General features: G+C 45.0%; 1 protein-coding gene across 1 annotated transcript in view; it reads right to left on the bottom strand.

The window, feature by feature from the left end:
• Positions 1–14,081, bottom strand: part of ACAA1 (acetyl-CoA acyltransferase 1) — an 87,844-nt gene that overhangs the window by 23,003 nt on the left and 50,760 nt on the right. The window contains exon 7 of the mRNA XM_069211059.1: positions 12,861–12,941. Coding sequence (XP_069067160.1) covers positions 12,861–12,941 — 81 coding nt within the window. The remainder of the gene's footprint in view (positions 1–12,860; positions 12,942–14,081) is intronic.

Below are 14,081 nucleotides of genomic sequence, written 5' to 3' on the forward strand. Positions count from 1 at the left end.
GTGTTGACTTGCGCGATCTTAATAACAATGTACTAATTGACCAGTTTCCATTACCCAGGATTAATGAAATGTTGGCACTCACGAAAGGTGTAAAGTGGTTTTCAACTATTGATCTTTCTGCTGCGTATCATCAAGTTTGCTTACACCCTGATAGCAGGAAGTATACTACATTTGTAACACCTTTTGGGTGTTATAGATACAAAAGAGTACCGTTTGGTTTGGCTTCGGCAGCTGCGATGTTTCAAAGACTAATGTATGAACTTTTCAAAGGTATAGAAAATTTGTTAGTGTTTCAAGATGACATACTAGTGATGGGAAAAGATAGAGCTGAACATGATAGAAAGATGTTACAAGTGTTGTGTATTTTAAAAGAGAAGGGCTTGACAGCAGAGTTAAGCAAGTGTAAATTTGCGCAGGAACAAGTAACCTACCTAGGGCATGTTATCTCTAGAGAAGGAATTAAACCGAAAAGTGAGTTATTAGAGGCAATCAAGAATGCACCTACTCCAAAAAACAAGGATGAAGTGAGGGCATTTTTAGGTTTGGTGGAATTCTATGCTAAATTTGTGAAACAAATTTCTTCTCACACTTATGAACTGAGACAACTACTTACAGCGAAAAATACATTTGAATGGTCCACCCGTCATCAGGAGAGCTTGGAATGTCTTAAAAATAAAGTGTGTAGTGCTCCCTCCCTACAGGGTTTTGCTACGGATGCTAGTTGTAGAGGGGTAGGTGCGGTACTTACACAAAAGGAGGAGAGTGGTAAGGAAGTGACCATTGTTTTTGCTACCTGCTCTCTAACAGCTACGGAAGAAAAGTACTCGGTTATAGAGCGAGAAGCACTGGCATGTGCATGGGGTCTAGAGCATTTTAGACAATACGTGTGGGGGAAAAGAGTTATATTGCGCAGTGACCACAAACCCTTAATTAAAGTCTTATCTACAAAGGGGTTATATAATGCTTCCCCAAGATTGGCTCGTATATCAATAAGAATGTTTGATTTCAATTACCAAGTACAGTATGTGCCGGGGATAAAAAATGTGGTTGCAGATTTTTTAAGTAGGTTACCTTTACCATCTAGTGTTCCAGAAGAAAACATTAGTGATGATTTTATGGTAGCAAATATAACAGAGGAATTCCCAAGTATAACAAAAGAAGAGTGGTACAGTTCACAAAGCAATGATGAATTGCAAAGCAAATTAAGTAAAATGATTTTGGAAGGATGGCCTGGCAAAAGGAATATTGAGGTAGACTTATTGCCTTATTGGGAAGTGAGAAATGAATTATCAATGGAAGAGGCCTTGAATATGAGGAATGGGAGATTGATTCCACCTGAGACATTGCGGGAAAAGCTCCTAGAGGTGTGTCATGAAGGGCATTTAGGAATTTCTAAAACTAAACGGAGGATCAAAAACTGGTATTGGTGGCCAGGGTGTGATTTGGATATTGAGATGGAAGTCAGGAATTGTAGGGAATGTGAAAATTCTGACAAGACTCAAATTACTCTTAAACCTCCACTTCATCCATTGAAAAGCCCCGATATGCCATGGGAAAGACTAGGTGTGGATATTGTAGGGCCCATTCGGGAACAGGAAGAACCAGTATATGCTATTGTTTTAATTGAGCATTTCACTAAATGGCCAGAATTGGAAATCATACAGAATGCCAACACCAACAGCATAATTACATTTTTGGATAGAATTTTCATTAGAGAAGGTTTACCTAAATGTATTGTAAGTGACAATGGAGCACAATTCACAGCTGTGAAATTTAAGGACTATCTGAGGAGGCATGGTATCACACATAAGACCACATCAGTGTACCATCCAGCAGGGAATGGGGCTGTTGAACGTTTTAATCGAGTGGTCAAAGGTATTATTCAATTGGCAAATAATAATAACCTAATGTGGAAGAAGGAATTGTATAAAATGTTGTGGGCATACAGAATTACACCCCTGGAGAGTACAGGGTCAAGTCCATTTGAACTAATGAGGGGTAGAACAGCTATGTCCAAGGACAATATTGGATGGATGCGGACGCCGAGGAGGAGTGATTGGTCACCTGATACAGTCAAGGAGAAACTTATCAAATCACAAGCTGTATGCAAGAAATACTATGACTTAAAGCATAAATGTAAACCAGTGCATCTGGAAATCGGTGATGTGGTGAAGGTAAAGAAATGCAGTTTATTGGGCAAAGATCAGAGTCGGTTTTCTCAACCTATGACAATACAGAATTTTTTTTGTAACTCTGCAATGTTGAATGACGGAAAAGTTTGGCATTTGTCATCTTTATCCTTATGTAGGAAAAAGTGTAAAAACGTGGGTAAATTGGAGATTACTGAACCCATGAATGCCAAGAGACCGAATTATGAATGGTTGAATGAGGAGAACGAGTCACAAGGAGTACTGTCAGATGTTTCAAGCAGAACCACTAGGATGGATACATCAGGAGGTGGAAGTGAGAATGTTTTTCGAGAAGAAAACCATGTGGATTCACAAGGAAGGGAAAACAGTAACAAAGCAAGGAGGGTGGGGCGGTTTGTGGTTAGACCCAAGAAGTTTAATGATTATATATGTGAATGAAGATGGCTGCTTAGTGAATAGTATGATTATAGATGAGTTAGGTGTACCATGAGTTAGGTGCACCAGCTAAAAACTTGGTAATGTATATTTTGTAACGCTTATGTTGTGTTTAAGATTTTAGGTTTCAATAGAACATTATATTGTTATGGTATTATGCTATAGGAAGGGGGATGTGTTGTAATGGGACTCACTTGTGCAGCGTGATGTGCGCGTTCAGCCCATCGCGCTGCACGAGAACAGTGGGCTCGAGGGAGAACGTTGGTGGGAGGTGGTTGGGAGAAGGATGTGGAGAGAGCCAGGAGACCGCCCGTCTCCTATACATGTGTGTCGAGTTTACCAGGAATAATTTATTAATAAACCGTGAAGAACTCAAGTCCGGTGTGATTCATCTCTACACACGTCTGGATACAGAGGCATGGCGATCTTGATTCGTAGGTAACCCCCCTTCCACATCACCCACCAGTGGTCGGACCCTGAGGGCAGATATGTAGGAGTGAAGGGGTTCTGGGGACGAAAGGAGGTTTTGTTGTTGAGTGCGTATGCTCCACCGAGGCTCTAGGCCCCCGCTAGAGAAATTGGCAAAGATCCTGATAGGGGTTAATTCCCCACTCCATGTTCTGGGAGGAGATTTTAATGATGTGATGGAGATGAAAATGGATCGATCCAGGACGACGAAATCTTTATGCCCCACTACCCCACTCTATGAGTTTTCTACAGCACTGGCGTTGTCGGACCTGTGGAGGAGGGCCCATCCCACAGATAGGAAATATTCATACTTTTTAGGGGCTCATAGGGTGTTTTCCAGACTGGATTATATTTTCACCCCTGCTGGAGAGGTGGGCACTATACCACAGGCCGATTACTTAGTGAGAGGGTTGTCGGATCACTCCCCTTTGATGGTGGCAGTAGAAAGTCGGATGTGTGGATGCGGAAGGTGAGGTTGGGTGCTTGGGACCTGCAGAATTGTGAAGTGGCACTTGGGCTTCGGATAGACACTGAACTATACTTTAGAGAGGATAAAGGGGTCAGTTGAGTTTGCAGTGGTGCTATAGGAGGCATATAAAATGATAGTTTGTGAGAGTGCTCAAAATCTAGTAGCCCAGAAGCAAAGGAGAGAAAGTGAAAACTTGGAAAAAATGGAACATCAACATTGGAGGAAACCTTAGGACAAACGCAGACACTCTCAGCACTACGTCAGCTGGAATTGGCGAGAGCTGAATACTGGGAAACTGCAGAGAAGGAGGCTAAGGGTCAGTTGGAGGCCATCCAACATAGGCTTTATGAGACGGGGACAAGGCCGGGAAACTCCTTGCTCGACTGGGGAGAAAGGAGAAGGAAGCGAGCGAGATGGATACGGGAGGTAGAGTCCCAGGAAGGGGCTATGGTGTCTGCTGATAAGGATATTGCGGAGACCTTCGCCTGCTCCTACAGTAATTTCTATAGGGCAAGCCCACTGGAAAATGTCGACTGCATCACTGTGTATTCAAGCAGTATAGATGTACCCATCTTGGATGCAGAGATACAGGAAGAGTTAGAGGGAGATGTTACTTTAGAAGAGGTTACAGCCGCCTTGACATGACTCCGACCGGGCAAGGTCCCAGGTCCTAATGGGTATCCAGGGGAGCTATTCAAGAGCTTACGTGATATCCTGGCCCCCATCTTTTAAGTATGTTTCTGGAAGCCAGAGGAAAAGGAGCTCTCCCCCGGAATTTAAGAAGGGCTGAAATAGTCGTTATACATAAGGGAGAGCCAAGTGGGCATGTGCATCCTACAGACCGATCTCCCTCCTGAATGTGGAGGTGAAAGTCCTAGCCACGATATTGACGGCCCGCCTCAATGGAGTTATTTCCCCGCTAGTTCATATGGACCAGACTGGCTTTATGCCGGGACACTCCACAAGACATAATCTGAGGCGAGCGCATCTTTGGCTGACTACCACAATGGATCACCTGGACCCACATGCATTCTTAGCCCTAGATGCTCAGAAATCATTTGATGCTGTGCATTGGCCTTTCCTAGAAGCCACACTGGAATGATTCGGATTTGGCCCTTGATACTAGGAATGGGTGTGACTGCTCTACTGTAACCCAGTGGCGCCAGTAAGAGTAAATGGGGTCCTTTCTTCTGAATTCCCCATCGAATGGGGTACTAGGCAGGGATGTCCCCTGTCCCCCCTATTGTTTGCCCTCACTCTGGAGTCCTTAGCGTGTAAGATCCGTGCCTGTCTGGGAATACATGGATTCAGACTAAGGGAGGAGGAAGATGAGGAGGAACGTATTTCTCTGTATGCAGACGACATTCTCTTATATGTTGCGCACCCAGAGATATCCCTACCGATACTCTTTCCTTTGCTTGAAGACTATAGGAGACACTCGGGTATCGAATTCATTGGGATAAAACAATACTCTATGCTCCGCACGGGGACGTAGTACTTCCCCCCTCCAAGTACACCTGCAAAGCACTACTGAAGGATTCAAATACCTTGTTATCTCTATGACACATAAGGTGGAAAGTTACCATGCTAATAACCTGGGGAGGGTAATGAGAGAATGCCGTGCTGATTTGGAAAGATGGAGAACTCTGCATCTCACGTTGATGGGGCGGGGCGCCGTGGTTAAGATGATCTCTCTACCAAGGTTCCTCTATGTTTTACAAAACAAATACTACCAGACCACCCTGGGCTTTTTCAGGATCATAGATCGAGACGTGCGGCTCTTTTTGTGGGAGGGGAAACACCTAAGAATAGCCTTAAGACGCTACAGTGCAATCACTATGTGGGGGGATTGGCCCTTTCGGATCGAGAGGCGTACTATTGGGCAGCGCACTTGGTTAATGTGAATGATCGGTTCTTGTTATCAGGGGATCACCCTAATATCACCCTAGAGAGATTGCAGTGGGTAAGGAAATCATGTAGGCACTACTTATATGGGGGAGATGGACCAGACACCTTTTGGCAGCCACTCGGGTGGCCTTAAAGGCTTGTGTAAAGAAATGGCTCCCTGTTGCAGTTACCCCCCACTTTTTGCCTGATACTGATGCTGACTTGACTGAGAAGTGTGCTGGGACTCTGCTAACCAGGCCCCAGCACCAGTGTTCTTTCACCTAAAATGTACCATTGTCTCCACAATTGGCACAACCCTGGCACCCAGGTAAGTCCCTTGTAACTGGTACCCCTGGTACCAAGGGCCCTGATGCCAAGGAAGGTCTCTAAGGGCTGCAGCATGACTTATGCCACCCTAGGGACCCCTCACTCAGCACAGACACACTGCTTGCCAGCTTGTGTGTGCTGGTGGGGAGAAAATGACTAAGTCGACATGGCACTCCCCTCAGGGTGCCATGCCAACCTCACACTGTCTGTGGCATAGGTAAGTCACCCCTCTAGCAGGCCTTACAGCCCTAAGGCAGGGTGCACTATACCACAGGTGAGGGCATATGTGCATGAGCACTATGCCCCTACAGTGTCTAAGCAAAACCTTAGACATTGTAAGTGCAGGGTAGCCATAAGAGTGTATGGTCTGGGAGTCTGTCAAAAACGAACTCCACAGCTCCATAATGGCTACACTGAATACTGGGAAGTTTAGTACCAAACTTCTCAGAATAATAAACCCACACTGATGCCAGTGTTGGATTTATTAAAAAATGCACACAGAGGGCATCTTAGAGATGTCCCCTGTATTGTACCCAATTGTTCAGTGCAGGACTGACTGGTCTGTGCCAGCCTGCTGCTGAGAGACGAGTTTCTGACCCCATGCGGTGAGAGCCTTTGTGCTCTCTGAGGACAGAAACAAAGCCTGCTCTGGTGGAGGTGCTTCACACCTCCCCCCTGCAGGAACTGTAACACCTAGCAGTGAGCTTCAAAGGCTCAAGCTTCGTGTTACAATGCCCCAGGGCACTCCAGCTAGTGGAGATGCCCGCCCCCTGGACCCAGCCCCCACTTTTGGCGGCAAGTCCAGGAGAGATAATGAGAAAAACAAGGAGGAGTCACTGGCCAGTCAGGACAGCCCCTAACGTGTGCTGAGCTGAGGTGACTCTGACTTTTAGAAATCCTCAATCTTGGAGAAAGAGGATTCCCCCAATAGGAATAGGGCTGTGCCCCCTCCCCTCAGGGAGGAGGCACAAAGAGGGTGTACCCACCCTCAAGGACAGTAGCCATTGGCTACTGCCCTCCCAGACCTAAACACACCCCTAAATTCAGTATTTAGGGGCTCCCCAGAACCTAGGAAACTAGATTCCTGAAACTACAAGAAGAAAAGGACTGCTGAGCTGAAAAACCCCTGCAGAAGAAGAACAGAAGACACCAACTGCTTTGGCCCCAGTCTTACCGGCCTGTCTCCTGCCTTCCAAAAAACCTGCTCCAGCGACGCTTTCCAAAGGACCAGCGACCTCTGAATCCTCAGAGGACTGCCCTGCTTCACGAAAGACAAGAAACTCCAGAGGACAGCGGCACTGCTCCAAAAGAACTGCAACTTTGTTACAGAGGAGCAGATTTAAAGACCCCTGCAAATCCCCGCAAGAACCGTGAGACTTGCAACACTGCACCCGGCGACCCAGACTCGACTGGTGGAGAACCAACACCTCAGGGAGGACCCTCCGGCGACTCCAAGACCGTGAGTAACCAAAGTTGTCCCCCCTGAGCCCCCACAGCGACACCTGCAGAGGGAATCCCGAGGCTCCCCCTGACCGCGACTGCCTGAACCTAAAGTCCCGACGGCTGGAAAAGACCCTGCACCCGCAGCCCCCAGCACCTGAAGGAACTGAACTTCTGTGCAGGAGTGACCCCCAGGAGGCCCTCTCCCTTGCCCAGGTGGTGGCTACCCCGAGGAGCCCCCCCCTTGCCTGCCTGCACCGCTGAAGAGACCCCTTGGTCTCCCATTGAAATCTACAGAGAACCCGACGCTTGTTTGCACACTGCACCCGGCCGCCCCCGCGCTGCTGAGGGTGTACTTTCTGTGTGGACTGGTGTCCCCCCCGGTGTCCTACAAAACCCCCCTGGTCTGCCCTCCGAAGACGCGGGTACTTACCTGCTGGCAGACTGGAACCGGGGCACCCCCTTCTCTCCATTGAAGCCTATGTGTTTTGGGCACCTCTTTGACCTCTGCACCTGACCGGCCCTGAGCTGCTGGTGTGGTGACTTTGGGGTTGCTCTGAACCCCCAACGGTGGGCTACCTTGGACCAAAAACTGAGACCTGTAAGTGACTTACTTACCTGTTAAAAATAACAATACTTTACCTCCCCCAGGAACTGTGAAAATTGCACTGTGTCCACTTTTAAAACAGCTTATTGTGTTTGATGTAAAAAGTATAAATGCTAATGTAATGATTCAAAGTTCCTAAAGTACTTACCTGCAATACCTTTCAAATGAGATATTACATGTAGAATTTGAACCTGTGGTTCTTAAAATAAACTAAGAAAAGATATTTTTCTATAACAAAACCTATTGGCTGGATTTGTCTCTGAGTGTGTGTTCCTCATTTATTGCCTGTGTGTATGTACAACAAATGCTTAACACTACTCCTTTGATAAGCCTACTGCTCGACCACACTACCACAAAATAGAGCATTAGTATTATCTCTTTTTGCCACTATCTTACCTCTAAGGGGAACCCTTGGACTCTGTGCACGCTATTCCTTACTTTGAAATAGCACATACAGAGCCAACTTCCTACAGCTTGTTCTAGAGCCACTATGCTGACGGGGTGGCATCGTCGCCCCACCAGGGAGACCCCTCTTTGGGAGGGAGACTGGCTGTTATAAATTAAGAAGTTGACAGGTTTTGAGTGCTGGGACCGCACTGGTATCTCAAAGGTAGGGGACATGATGGAAGGGGGGATATTATGCCATTTGAATCTCTCCGGACTGAGTATGAGCTTGGCAAGACACCGTTTTTCCATTGCATATGCCTGCGACATGTGTGGAGGGTGGAGGGTCTCCACGGGTGAAGGAATACCTGACTATGCCCCTCTAAAAGGTGGATTATTAATAGAAGGCCTAGTCGCTAAAGCAACATCCCTGACATTTAAGACTATCAATGATAATATGCCGAACATGCTTATAAAACTGTGCAGGCTGTGGGAAACGGAGTTAGAGGAACTGGAGATATAGACTGGAAGGCAGAACTGATGTTTCCCAGAGAGGTGGCTATCCGGTCACGTCTTAGACTAATTCAATTCAAAATTCTTCACAGGGTATACTATGATAGACGTTGGGAAGAGCGCAGCATCCACAATGTATTAGATGCCGAGGGACTATTGGATCCTTCTTACATACACTCTGGGAATGCCCTGTGATCCAGGAGTACTGGAGTAAGATAATAGGAGAGATGGAGGGAGTGATATCAAAGAAGATCCCCCCCAAGACCACAAATTTATCCTACTGGGAATACCCATTGATATCGATTTGCCCCGAAGGAAGCTTATGCTTTGTGGACTTAGACTGATGGTGGCAAAGAGAGATATTGCCCATCTCTGGGGCTCTGAGATATGCCCCTCAGTAGATATGTGGAGAAGAGGAATGGATGGGCTCATTATGGGAGATAAGGTGACATATATAAACAGGGGCTGCCCATGGAAATTTAAGAGGATATGGGGAGATTGGATGACATACTACTCCTTGGACGTGTAGTCGCCGGTAGAGCATTGACTCATGGGCTAATGGGAGGGCCATATGCTATTGAACGCTGACAGGCCTCCAGGATACACTGAAGGTAGAGGAAATATGAAATTTGGTATTGCTTGAAGAGCCAGTGGGTTTCTGTGTCTGAGGACGGTTTGGGGGAGGGAAGGGTTTGTTTGATATATTTCCTTAGTTGAAAAAAAAAAAAAAAAGAAGAATGAAAGGGAGTAGCTAATTGCTGTTTTGGGAATTTATATATCAATCTAGCAGCCGCATTCTGCACTACCTGTTGGCGTCTCAAGGAGACTTTATCCACTCCCATATACAATATGATCCCATAATCCTGTCTGGACAGAATGAGTGCATGGATCACACTTCTTTGAGCAGACAGCAGAATTATCCAGATAAATGTCTGAAGCCATTTTAAGGTCGAAAAATAGGTAGCAGATACCTTTGCCACCTGAGACATCATGGACAGCTTTGAGTCCAGTAAGAAGCAAAGGCTCTTGACTTTAGGAGCCAGGGCAAGAATAGCTCTGAAGGCTACCAGCCAGTGCTGAGGACCCCAGAAGGAAAGGTTCTTACCAAACACCAGCACCACCGTCTTATTCCATTAAGCTTCAATGAGTTGCTATTCATCCATGCGGGCACTTGAGACAGGCAGCAGTTCAAAGACGTGGCACTGTGGTCCTGGACAGATGGCACAGAGAAGCTGATTTGAGTGTCCTCGCATATAAGAATACAGTGAGCCCACATCATTCTATAAGATCAGCTAGGGCAAACATAGATGTTAAGAGGACCAAGCTTAAAGCAGAGCCTTGAGGAACACCCAAAGTCAAAGCATGACATGTAGACAAGGTGTTCCCTGAACTAACCTGGAAGGTACAGCTCTTTAAAAAAAAGATGACATCCAAGAGGGGCCGTTCCCTGGAGCCCCAGTTGTACTAATCTCATCAAAAGCATGTTGTAGGACACAGTGTCAAAGGAGGAGCTAAGATCCAGTAAGATCAGCGCCACCGTCTAACCTTCATCCAAGAGTTGCCTAAGATGTTCTGTGACCCCAAGGATGGAGGACCTGGTACTGTGTCTAGCTCGGAATCCAGACTGGGAGCCATGTAAGAAACTTTGAGAATCCACAAAGACAAAGACTTGATTACAAACATGTTTTTCTAAGATTTTTGACAAGATAAGGAGCAGAAAGATATGTCTGTAGTTAGCCCAATTGGAGATGTCCAGATTAGGTTTCTTTACAAGAGGAAGAACTGTGGCATGCTTCCAAGGCTCTGAAATCAAGCCCTCCGGGAGAGAGCAGTTGATAAGTCTTACCGGGGTCAGCAGAACCTCGGAGTCTAGAAGGCAAAGCTTCGCAGGGGCAAAAGAAACTCAAGAGCACCAGATCTTATGGCCTGGGTAAGGGACAAAAATATTAGCAATTCCAAGGCTTCCCAGTCATTCATTTTCAGGAGAGCAGATGAAGTATTGGCCAGAATTGTGTCGCCCTGAACAGAAGGTAAAAGGAGAAAACTTAACTGAGGGGACTCCCCTCCAGCACTCTGCAGAGAGCATTGGATGTTCTGCACTTTGTTGACAAAGAGGGCCGCCAACATCTAACAATGCCCAAAAAGTTGATAGAAGCAGTACTGATACCCAAGATGTCCGCTAATCCCTGTTACTGCAAACACTATACCTTAGTGAGACCATGTATGGCTTGAAAATCCAAATTACGCAAAATCTATGCAGTGCATGGGAGAAGTGAGGAGAGTATCCAGTAATATGTACGTATTTAGAGATACTGTGCGTGCCGTACAGTCATCATGAACCGAACTAAACTGTACGGTTCAATGGTCAATGAAAGGAACACAATTATGTTCAAATGACAAATTTGCAACATCATGGAAACTGAGACTGTTAAGTAAACACTGATCAGTTCCATAATAACCAAACTTCCACGTATATAATGAGCACTAGCAAATCCAAAAGGATGGGCTTTCATGTACAAACATGAAATCAAAGATATCTATAACTGTGCTACATTTCTGAGTAACCTGCCTCTTTCTGTGCCTCTTATGTAAAAACAAGTCACAGGCTAAGTTGCAATTAGACTCTGCAACCTTTCCCACATGTAAGGCCAGTTCAGATGTAGAATGGCAATCCAGTATGTAACTTGCGCATTTTACACAACAATACCAGCCACATATTCTTACTCATGCTAACCAATCAATAAAGGAAGTACCCCTCTGTGGCTTTTTCGTGCTTCTCTTTCACATCTTCACTTCCGAGACGAGAAAGTGCTGATTAGCTTGCTCAGCCAAAAATGTTTGCACTCTTGATACAGCTGAAGTTAGTCTTCTTCCATTCTCAAGATTTCAGTCTCCAGGCACCTGTACACTCCCTTTGTTGAGCTATATCCACATGATTGTTGCAAAACCGACCTGATACTACTATAAAAGTTTGCCCTGTCTCTGTGCCCCCACCACACTTTGCTCCCACATTTCTAGGTTAAACTAGCCGACTGGAACGGATTCACTGATCATTTTTCTCTTGCTGATAAACTTCCAAACTTTGATTGGTGTGTGCACAGATTTTCTTTAACAGACTCTTTTGGACTTGTTCAGGGGTGATGTGCATTCTCCTCTTTACGGCAAGCCGTTGTCAGGGGAGATGGCAACAACGCAAAAAAAGGTCATGTGTAGTATTTTTTTGGGGAAGGACAAACAGTCTAAGGAGAGAAGGAATGCACTGGTGACCTCCCCCTACACAATAAGTATAAATGTTTCAGGTAAGAGCACAGAAGAGTATAGCTGCAGATTTGTATGTCCTAGCTTGACATCTTCAGCCCATGACACAGAACAGTTTCATGCAGCACACATATGGAAAATACAGGAGACCCAAGCATGCACCAGGCAAAGCAACACACATGACAGGAATCTATCACACATGTTCGAGACATGAGCAAAGTTGAGAACTCCATTTGTGAGGATTTACTAGACCGTTCACAGGGGAGATCATTGTGCAATATCCACTGTAGGGGTATACATAAAAAGACCTGCATGCCCAACTATTACGAGGCTGCCATATCACCTGGGTTGAGAGTGTGGTAATCAAAATGTAGGTACTGTTTGTGTATCTTCTTGACTGACCCAGCTCAGATATTAACACTGAACTCACAACTCAGTGACAATCCAATAACCAGCTGCCTCTCCTATTAAATATTAACTGCATACTTGCCTTTGACGATGTGCCTTGTTTTGCTTACTTTTAGCCTAGATTTGTGCAATAATAAATGGATCAGGGGCATGCACAGTGGGCTCCCATGACTGACTGGCTCAAAGGGGGAAGCATAAAGCGCTGTTCATAGACAGAAAAAAACAGGGTAGCACAGCCTGTCCAAAGTCAGGCGAAGAATCAGTGTCCCAGCACACCTGCTACTTGGAGGTTCGTTCAGAGTGTCAAACAGCTGATGTGCTGAAGGTGAAGTCAAGTAATTACTTGTGACTGAATCTATAAAAGTCAGCATGGATACAGTTCCATTGTTAAGCACAATATAATAAAAATGTGTAAATAAATTGTGTACCATATCATTATTTTCTCTTTTGCATGCTATCCCACAATTCAAATTACTTTGGTCATCTTGCCTGAAAAATAATTGGCAACACTTACTTTTGATGCGAAGACAAAGCAAAGGCATCTTGCTTTTCCCGGGTAACTCCAAACCTCTCTGCGACATTTTCTGACGTTATGCTGCAAAAACAATATACAAATATATAATCAATGAAAAACACAATCGCACCGTCAGAAAAACAATTAGCATTTTTGAAGAATAACCTGTGCATGGTGGGAGAGCGAGCTATAGTGACTTGAAATAACTAACTATACCTGCTGAATTTCTATGGTTTTGTACGAGTAAATTCAGGCCCTTACCATAACGTCCCTGTAACCTTTGTTTTTTCTTTGAATATATATATATATATATATATATATATATATATATATATATATATATATATATATGTGCTAAAGTTATTCTGCTGTTTGACTATCATTGCCAATATATGTGCTTGTGCTAGTGTTTTATTAAAGTCACATTGCATCAGCTACATGCGTGTCTCTCTTTAGTGAGTGTCTTTATTGATTTGTACCTGACTGCACACGCTTGTGTTGCTTGCCAGCAGCCAGTCCAATACAGGGACCATACCGGATATCTAAGAAAAATGCCATTATAATACCACTTCTGAAAAAAGCTATATAAAATACTCTATGGCGTTTGAATTATAGTCTTATTTCCTAATTATCAACTCTGTCTAAAATCGAGAAAGATGTCACCAGCTTTCCAGAATCACATTCTGTGCTCTATCCCTTTCAGTTTTGCTTCCTTGCAGACATTAGCTTGGAGACCGTGTGGTGAGATAGGAGATTAATCACATAAGATTTATCTAGGATGAGAGGGACGATGATGCCCTCGTCCTCCTTGAACTCTTGGCTGCCTTCGAAACCATCTCCCATAATGCCCTGCCAACTATAACAAGAGAGACTAGTATTGGGAGAACCAAGCTTTAGTTGTCTGCTTTTCGGATTGGCTCTCTTCAAGCTGATTCAGTGGCTACTTTTCACTCCTCTTTTAAAGCTATTGTTTGTGGCATTGCTCAAGGTTTGCCTCTTGGCCCAACCTTGTCCAGCCTCCATATCGCCCTTTCCTGAGAATCTCACTGCATCTTTTGGTTTGTCAGACACAGTGGCAAAACTATTTTCACTCCTTAGTGGATGAAAGCCAATTCTCTATGTTTAAACACAGATAAAAGAAAGGTTCTGTTTTTTCTGAAAACTGGAAATCTGGTCCTCTTGCTGTTGGCCCACCTCCACTGGTACGTGTCCTATTCTACC

Source organism: Pleurodeles waltl, chromosome 10, assembly GCF_031143425.1.
Source record: "Pleurodeles waltl isolate 20211129_DDA chromosome 10, aPleWal1.hap1.20221129, whole genome shotgun sequence".
Taxonomy (NCBI): Eukaryota; Metazoa; Chordata; class Amphibia; order Caudata; family Salamandridae; genus Pleurodeles; species Pleurodeles waltl.